The sequence below is a fragment of the Cavia porcellus genome, unplaced genomic scaffold (assembly GCF_034190915.1).
Source record: "Cavia porcellus strain 051 isolate PalLab524CR breed Dunkin Hartley unplaced genomic scaffold, mCavPor4.1 scaffold_3, whole genome shotgun sequence".
Classification (NCBI taxonomy): domain Eukaryota; kingdom Metazoa; phylum Chordata; class Mammalia; order Rodentia; family Caviidae; genus Cavia; species Cavia porcellus.
In genome coordinates this window covers 80594629-80603834 of record NW_026947486.1, presented here as the reverse complement: position 1 = coordinate 80603834, position 9206 = coordinate 80594629, and the positions used below count along the sequence as shown (strand labels likewise).

General features: G+C 45.6%; 1 protein-coding gene across 1 annotated transcript; it reads right to left on the bottom strand.

Moving 5' to 3' along the window:
• Positions 1-6022: 6022 nt before the first annotated feature.
• Slc25a5 (solute carrier family 25 member 5) lies at positions 6023-8969 on the bottom strand. The gene is made up of 4 exons (XM_003467626.5): positions 8764-8969; positions 7306-7792; positions 6941-7081; positions 6023-6456 (listed from the first exon to the last, which is right to left on the bottom strand). Exons 1-4 carry the CDS (start codon positions 8872-8874, stop codon positions 6299-6301), a joined length of 897 nt encoding a protein of 298 aa, XP_003467674.1. The 5' UTR covers positions 8875-8969; the 3' UTR covers positions 6023-6298.
• Positions 8970-9206: the final 237 nt, after the last annotated feature.

Below are 9206 nucleotides of genomic sequence, written 5' to 3'. Positions count from 1 at the left end.
GACTGTGGACCCTGAACCTAATGGCAAAAGTGAAAGGAAATCTTTTGCTTTGAAACATCTCAGTAAGCTGTCTATTCCCTGCAGTTTCTCTCCTTTGGGAGTGAGGTCACAGGTCGGGGATCTGGGCTGGGATCTCACAGATTCCTTGCAATTCCAGAAGAGCAAAGAGAGCTAGAAGGACCCTAGTGATTGCATTCTGTCCCTGCCAGCTGAGCAGTGCAGCTGGGTGAGGCAAATTGGATATAATTTTGGCCTTTGCTCTCTTTCAGTGCTGTAAAATAAAGGCTGTGAGTGAGGGATTATCACTATAACCACATGTTCCTGCTCGATGCATTCTAAAAGGATTGGATATAGCGCAATGGCACAACACCTGCCTGGCAAGCACAGGGTCCTGAGTTCGATTCCCAGTACCAAAAAAAGAAAAAAACAGGAAAGAAAAGAAAGATAAATCCATTATAGCAGTCCTCCATGAATGAAATGAAAACAAAATGTTGGAACTATTACCATCATGATAGGGCCGGGTGTGGTGGTACATATCTATAATTTCAGCACTCAGGAGGTTGAGGCAGGAGGATCACCTCAAGTTTGAGCCCAGCCTGGGCTACATAGTGGGTTCAAGGCCAGCCTGAATTGTATAGTGAGGCCTTGTCTCAAAAACAAACAAAAGTCATAATGTCAAAATTTGTGTAGAGACTGGAGGTGTAGCTAAGTGTATATGTTTAGCATGCACGAGGCCCTGAGTTCTATCTCCAGTACCTAAAAACAACAAAGAATTAAAGTAGGTCCCCAGCTTTATTCTAAGCACTGTACACATGTTAATCCCTACATAGTTTCTATGAGGATGGTACTATTGTTATTCCCATATTCCAGATGGGCAAACTGAGGCATGGAACAGTAAAATAAAAGTTCGCTAGCTGGGCAGGGGATTTGGATCAGTGGTATAAGTGTCTGCCTGACAAGACCAAGGTCATGAGTTCAATCCCTTGTACCAAAAGAAAAAAAATCTCAAGAAAAGTGGGACAATTAAGTGAAAGAAAAATGGCATTTCAAAATGAGACCTCTAGCCCCAAAGCTCCTCATGAGCGAGTCCTGAGCAGGAAGGTGAGGAGGAGTGCTCCACCTGTACCTTGACATACAGGGCAGGCTCCAAATTTACTCATCTAGTCCAGCTCCGTGAGCAGGAGTGGAAGGACGTATGGTGGACTTTATCAGAGTATAAGCTCTGGTCATCCTTTCATAAAAACAAAATACGGCTTTTGAAAATTTTACCAAACCATCTAACCACATGGATACATTGCAAGCCACCCTCCCCTGCCCTCTGGCTCAGAAGGAGCCCAGGCAAGCACATCTGTGAGGGGAGGCACGATTAGTCTCGTCGAACATCTGCCCCTCCCCCTCCAGACGTGCGCTTCTCCTCTTCTCCCCAGCCTACCTTTGGAGCTCAGTCACACAGAAGACTTCTCCTTTTCACTTGCAAACGCGAGGCCCCTTGTGCGCCCTGATCCCTCTACAGCTATTTAGCAGAAACTGCCCTGGTTCCGTGTTTGCAGCCACAACTATCTCCATTCTGGCAGTGAAAACATTACGGATGGTGAAACGTCTCCGATGTGATCAGATCTGGTGCGATCTCTCAAATCCCGACAGTGCTAAATCTCCTAATGGGTTACAAAAGTTGCCAGAAACTGGCATGTACCATAGTCCCAGCTGCTAGGGGACGGCTGAGGCGGGAGGATCGCTTGAGTCCAGAGGCTCAAGGTCAGCCTGGGCAACAAGCGAGACTATCTCAAGAAAAAACCCACAAAAATAAGCGCAACAGTTGTCTGGGGAAATGAAATCCCTGGGTGAACGCTCACCACCCAGATAAGATCCCACTTCCACTGCCCTTCCTTGACAGTTAAGGAGATGCTGTGGATTAATAGACTGCGTTAATTTAACTCAGTTATGTTAAGAAGAGGGTCCAGACAAAGTAACCAACCAATCTGTCACTTGAACAGTGTTTATATTTGTTGCTGGGATACCGGAGACTCTTTTAAGCCTTAGACTAAAAAGAACACCATGCATTTGACCTTGTTCACCTGCGCGTACAACAAATAATGGCCAACAGGATAGGAAAGCTCCTTCAGACATTTTGAGTGAAACACAAGGCATTTTTGTGTCCCCAAATTGCAGTGTCAAATACTTGTGGTTCAAATAAATCTCAATCTGCGTACAGAAGTGTACATTACATGTAAAAAGACAAGCGTTGGAAAAGACAGATGTTAGTTATTCAGAGGTAAATCAGATCACCTTTGACCTAAACCCTGAACTGTAATTTTGTTGCTCAGCTTCTTGGTCTTGAAATTAATGCAAACCTTTACATTTGTACTTTTACTTGCCAACGCCAACCTGCCCACACAATCTGTAAATCACTGCTCTGAGTCAGACACTATTCAGTTACGATTGTGTTAGATATTTTAAAATGTTCTCTGGAAGGATTAAATCACCTAATCCCGATCCTGTCACTGATTCTGCTTTATGTAAAAATCATGGAGCCGGAGGACATTTAAACTGGAAGAGACTTTAGACTGTCTGTTCCCTGAATTCCTCCTTTCCTGCATGAGAAACTGAGGTTTTGATGTTACACTGACTTTCCCCTATGTCATTCAGTCACCAAAGCTAAAGCCCCAAAGAAAAGTACTGGTTTAGGGTTTTAATAAACCTAGACAGCCTTGCTGAGTCCTGAAGCTAACCCTCCCTGCCCTCCTGCCTCCGACAGTACCTGAGAATCCTGCCCCCATCCAGCCTGATATTCTTCAAGAATCACACCGTTTTCAATCCAATTGGTCTAAATAAGATTCCAACAATTCAGCTACTGTTACAACAGTAAGCAGGAATTTTGGGGGGCAATGTTAAACCTGAAACTGCTACTAACAGCGACCTTTGAGGAGGGGAACTAGCGATGGGAGATGCAGAATAGGGAGATGCTTACTTTTCATTTTATATCTTTTCTTTACTGCTTGATTTTTATTGCCGTATATACATACTGACTGTCTTAAAAACCTGAACGGTAAATTAGAAATTTTGCGCTCACAAACTTCAAAGAGAAAATATCATTTACTTCAGTAATGTCAATGCTTGAAAATCCATTATATAGCACAGCACTACTTAAGCATTTTTTTTTTCTACTCAAGTATCCACAACGACAGAGGAAACTGAATGGGTTTCCCCAGGAGTCTGGGGGCAGCGCCATAAATGGCCCTTGGATACAAGAACTCTCTTTGCAGTTTGTGGTGTTAAAATGCCTCCAAATTAATAGACTCTTTAGCATATTTCCATCTCTTTTAATACAAAAATAATGGCTTAAATGACTTACCGTCCACGAAAACTGCCCTTCTGGGAAGACACCCCACGTTTCTCCTGCGGCAGTCCGGAGCACCCGCAGCACACTGCCTCCAGTGACCAAGTGGAGAGGCCCCCGGAATGGGCAGCGCGGCTGTGCACAAGCTGACCTGTATTCCGGCTCTCTCACCTGGAATGAGGCTTCACGGATCTTGTTATGCATTGAATAGTAACAAAACAACAGCATAAATTAGTGGGTTGCTAAGATTGTGTACCATCAACGTTTGCATGAGCATAATGGACATAATGAATTCTATAGCACTATCCTGCACAGCTTGGAGAGATTAAAACCACTTTGTCTTTAAATTAAATTTCAGAAATCACTGAACGACAAGAATAGCAAGAACAACAACAACAAACCCCCTACCTCATCTATGTCAGCCACCCAATTGCAGGAGGCACCACTTCTTGCTCTCTGATCATTAATGCCTGGTCCTATGTTTATTTTAATAGCTGCCAGCTCAGTGAGTCCACATCTATTGTAATAACCATAAAGGGGGCTTGGGTCCTCTTCTGCTGTCTATGCAGCCCCAACTGGAGAGCCTCTTATCCCCTTTCAGAAACAAAATCTGTAACTGAAAAGACCTAAGCTGAAGTTCACTTGCTATAAATGCTATGCAACACAGTGTGTCTAGGCTGCGGCAGAAAAAGGAGGACTTGAATTCACTCTCATGTAGTGCTCTACATAGACAAATCTTCACTCAACAAAAATGGGTGCTGAGTTATGGAAAAAATCTCCTACTGGAGTACATTGCAGATGCCAAGCATGATACTTACTGCCTGAAATGCTTTATCTTATGTGCCTCTCACTTATGACACTCCTAAGAAGCAGGACTGGCATTATTATATACCCATTTCACAGAAGAGAAAAGAGAGGCTCTGGGACATTGACTCACTCAAGCTCATACAGCTAAGCAAGCAGCAGAGCCAGTATTAAAATGCAGGTACTTCTGAATGAGACCCCTTGAAACTCTGAACTGCCTCCCATTATCAGTTACAAAGGAGGCATGCTTAGTACATATGTTGTATGGTAGATGGTTTGGGGAAATGATTGATAGTTTGCAACAACCCTCTGAGGTGGGTATTATTATCCTGGTTTTGTGGGTAAGAAAAACTGAGCCTTAGAGAAATGAATTAACTTGCCCACCAGCACAATGAAGTAGCAGTCTTGATTTCAAGCCCAGGCCTGTTACCAGAACAAGTAGTATTTAGTTTTGTTTTGCTTTTTAAATCCTTTTCTTTAGAAAAGACTCAGATGGCATTATCTATCTCCTAATTCTCCTGAAGGAAGAGAAGTATGATCGTCAATCGCAAATGACATTTACAGAGAACAAACATCAAAAGTCAACTTCACATGTAGGAGAACGTACCTCCTCCTCTTAATTGAAAGTTTTAACAACTCATCTATGACTCAGGTGCTTGGGCAAGGAGTAGAGCCTCTAGGATCTCCCAGGAATTAAGTTGTGCTGTTATTTGTCTGTCAACAGGCTTACACCTGTGTGGGATGTGTTTCTCAGGAGTGAGTTTAACCTGTGCATATTAACTATTCTACCATTTTTAAAAAATTTTAATGCTGTGGTTTCACAGGGTGTTTTATTCTTCATACAATTATCATGTTACAGGCAAAATCCACTGGATTTCTAAACCCTAATCAAGAGCTACAAAAGTTGCAAACACTCTGTGGCTCCCAAATAAGGGTTTATCCAAAAGAAACATGTTCTCCACTGACTGGAGTTATTAGTCTGCTCGGCAAAATGCAGGTGCTGGCTCCTCTTTGGGAGGTGAGTTTTGAGGTCATGGCTGTCATCTGACAGTCTCCATAATCTTTTAACAGCACTGCAATCTCAGCACTTCATATAGGTGCCAGTTAATCCTCTGCTTTGGATGAGATTAAATAAAAATGACTTGAGCCAGGTGAAGATGGATAAAGGCTACTGGATGAAAACTGGTTAACTACAACTATCTTGTATGTTAGGAAATTGTTTCAATGTGGTGATGCACTAACAAATGCAACCATTTAAAACTAAACAATTTACCTTGTAAAGTGGCACCTCCTTAGGGACACTTTAGTTCAACAATTCAGTTTGCAAATAGAAGCATTAAGAAATTTGTGAAGTCTGCATCAAGTGAAAATCACCATTTTTTTCAGAATCATAGAATTGAGTTTGTGAACTGACAGTTCTTGATTAATAACCTAGGACTTGGCAGTGGGTATATGGTACCTATATGTTAAGTACTGGAGATTAATTCCATGGTCTTCTCATTGAGTTACATCCCTAGCCCTTTTTAAAAGTCTGAAGCTGGGTCTCGCCTAAATTGCCCAGGTTGGGCTCATACTTTCAATCCTCCTGCCTCAGCCTCTCAGTGTACACAGTACTTTTTGAAGAGAGAACATTTAGCTGTCTATGACGGCCTACAGGCAATAGGCCACCTTCTTTTGGATACATTGGGCCCAAATTTCATTCTGTTAACATACTGGAAATGTTGACAGGTCACACAACCAAGCTATTCTTTGGTAGTACAATGGATGACAGTTTAAAAAGAAAGTTCATCTCAGGAGATAATGTAGCACTTCCTAAAAAAGGTAGCATTTACTGAAATACAAAGTATATTTCTAATGAAAATAGACAGCCAAGAAACAGAATTGCTTTAAATATTTTTATTTCTTCAAATTTGTTATCAGGAGTGACTGAAATAAAAAATATAATTACGAGTCCCATTATCACCACCATCATCATCACCATCATCAGCATGGAAATGGCTTTAAGAGAAAACTGGTCAGATGAGTATTATTGCTTCCCATTTTCAACCAGCAAATAGTTGCCATGATAAGCGGACAGCAGAGTCTGGTTTGGAATGCTCAAGATGTGTTATATAATACAACTTGCCTGTTCACAGGAGAAGAAACCTAGGAAACAACTTATGTGAACTTCTTGATTTCATCATATAAGACAAGCACAAAAGCACCACCCATCCCTCGGAGAACATTGGACCAGGCACCCTTGAAAAAAGCTTTTCCTCCTTCATCACGAGCAATCTTCCTCCAGCAGTCAAGCGTGCCTGTGTACATGATGTCAGCTGTGAAGAATAAAGACATGAATAAACTGGTGACTAGAGGCCAGTAAACGTCTGAAAAATTCTCTAGACTACATAAACAGAGGCCTATCCCCGAAAACTAATGTCATTTTTTGTTTGTTGTGCTGAGGGGGGGACACGGGCTTGCACATGCTAGGTAAGTACTGTACCATTTAGCTACACTCCTAGCCTCTCATGTGAGCTTTCAGCACAGCATGTACACATCAGCAGTGAATACTGAAATATTAATTCCATGATTGGAGAACTACAGGGTTGTGAACACTATTCATGGTCTTACCTCTAGTACCATTTAAGCACCCTCATTCCTAGGCATTGAAAGGGCCTGCTCACCAGGCAGCTGTGTAGCAGACATAGATGCTAACAATGCATCCCTCCACCTGAACAGACCACCGTGCAAAGCAGGCACTGCTAGTCTGTGGCCACAGCTTGTCTCCAGGTCATAACCTTCTGCTCAAGTGGAACTTACTTCCTTTTCTCCCTGACTGCATCATCATGCGGCGGCGAACAGTGTCAAATGGGTAGGAAGTCAAGCCAGCAACAGCAGTGACTGTCTGTGCAATCATCCAGCTAACGATGATGTGAGTATTTTTGGGGTCTGGAAGCATTCCTGAAAATAGGAAAGAGATAGTTTTTATCAAAAAGCATTTTTAGTGACTCTCCCCCACAAGCATTTCATCTGTAGAGGAGTGTTGTCTTAGAGGAGCCTGGGTTTTCTAGCAATTAAAAAATGTCACTAGCTCCTGAAATATTAGGTTGCCATAATGATTTTTTTTCCATATGATCTTTTAAATCGTCTCATAACAACAAAGCTTCAAAACACAGCAAACTTACCTTTTGCAGTATCATAGATACCAAAGTAGGCAGCTCGGTAGATGATAATACCCTGCACTGACACGTTAAAGCCTTGATACAGGCCCTTAATCCCATCAGATTTGTAGATTTTAACCAGGCAGTCTCCAAGGCCTTTGAATTCCCTTTCTGCTCCAGCTTTACCCACATCGGCTGCCAAACGGGTACGGGCAAAATCAAGAGGGTACACAAAGCACAAGGATGTGGCCCCTGCGGCACCTCCTGATGCCAGGTTCCCTGCAAAGTAGCGCCAAAACTGGGTCCTCTTGTCCACACCACCCAGGAAGATCTGCTTGTATTTATCTTTGAAGGCAAAGTTGAGAGCCTGGGTGGGGAAGTATCGGATGACATTGGCCAGGTTACCACGCCAGAAGGACAGGACTCCCTGCTCCTTGGGGATTCGAACCACACAGTCTATAATGCCCTTGTACTGCTTATCAGCGGTGATTTGCTTGCTGGCATGCTGCACCTGATGGACAGGAAAGAAGCCAACAGGGACAGTTATAGAAATGGAGAAGCGAAAAACGTACATATATCATCTTTACCAATACTCTTTCAGTTTGGCACTGCTTTTTCCAAACCTAGTCTTCCACATCACACGGGCTGATGGTGTCACAGGGGGAAGAGGTGATCTGCGCCATCAGAAGAACTAAGCCTCCACCCCTCTAGGTAGGCAGGGGGACACCCTCAAGCAGACCTATGACCTTTAGACCTGGGAGAAAGGTCGTTTACCACGGTCTCAGGTAGAGGTATTAGGGCGAGTCCCACGCAGGGCGCAGTCACCTTGGTTAACGTCTCAGGTCCCTGAGCTGCTGGCTTCCCGCTCCACCCCCACTCATCTGCTGGAGGTGACCCGGGTGCCACCACCCCTCGGCAAGCGCGGGCGCGCCCTCTAGAGCTGGAGCGCGCCGGCCGGCAGGCAGGCAGGCAGCCCCGGGACCGCGGCGGCTGCGTCGGCGGACGCAGCAGACACACGCGCTTCCCGGCGCCGGCTTCCGGCGGGCGAGGTCTGAGCGCATTCGCCGGCCGGGCAGCCGCTGCACTGGTCCACATGGCCCCCCGCAAGACTGCGATCTCCTTGCCTCGACCTTGACGACTCTGGGCAGGCCAAGTATTCCTCCTTTAGCGGAGGCTTTCGAATTGTGTCCTTGGTCCCAAGGCCCAGGGAAACAGTCACTTCTGGTTGGCTCCATTCGATTTCACTGCCTGTTTCGGGGATGCCGAGGCCTGATTTTTCCTCATCTCCTCAGTCCCTGGCCACTTCCTAGTCGCAAACTTCATATCACTAAGGCACTTCCCTGAAGCACGCCTTCTGGTCCCACTCCATGTCCTCTCCTGCCCCAGGTCTAACGAGTTAGCCCGCTCTAGTCCTGGGGACACTCGCCTTCCATGCGGAGCCCCCTCCCGCTTCCTGATTGTCCCCGCGGTCCCAGGACGTACCTGCAGCAGCAGCTTGACCCGCTCGATGGGCGCTACCGCAGTCTTGGAGATGGCCGCGGCCACTCCACCTGCCAGGAAGTCCTTGGCGAAGGACACAGCGGCATCTGTCATATTGGAAGAAAAGACAAAGCAGGCGACAGCGAAACGGACTAGGGCTGAGAACCGGCTTTGACTCCCGGGCTCTAGGGAGGAGCGACGCAAATGGCCGGTTTATATAGGAGGAGCCGGTGGCCGAGTGGCAGGCGTCAAGGGCGGGCAGGGGCGGACCTCGAGCCCGGCGCGCGGGGTGCTGAGTGGCTCCACAAGCTGGGGGAGGAGCGGAGAGGTTCGGCCAGGGACCGCCCTCCCCGCCGTCTGGGCTTGCTGGGGCACTAGAGCAAACTGGAGGAAGGGGCAGCTCTAGAGGCTACCCTGAACTTGGCCTCTGGACCCACAGGGACCCT

Bases quoted from the DNA above. Each gene is read 5' to 3' on its own strand.
- Slc25a5 (XM_003467626.5), bottom strand. From the start codon at position 8,874: ATGACAGATGCCGCTGTGTCCTTCGCCAAGGACTTCCTGGCAGGTGGA. The intron at 7,793-8,763 runs GTACGTCCTGGG...CCTGTCCATCAG, and splicing joins GGGTCAAGCTGCTGCTGCAG to GTGCAGCATGCCAGCAAGCA. The intron at 7,082-7,305 runs GTAAGTTTGCTG...TCCTATTTTCAG, and splicing joins TATCTATGATACTGCAAAAG to GAATGCTTCCAGACCCCAAA.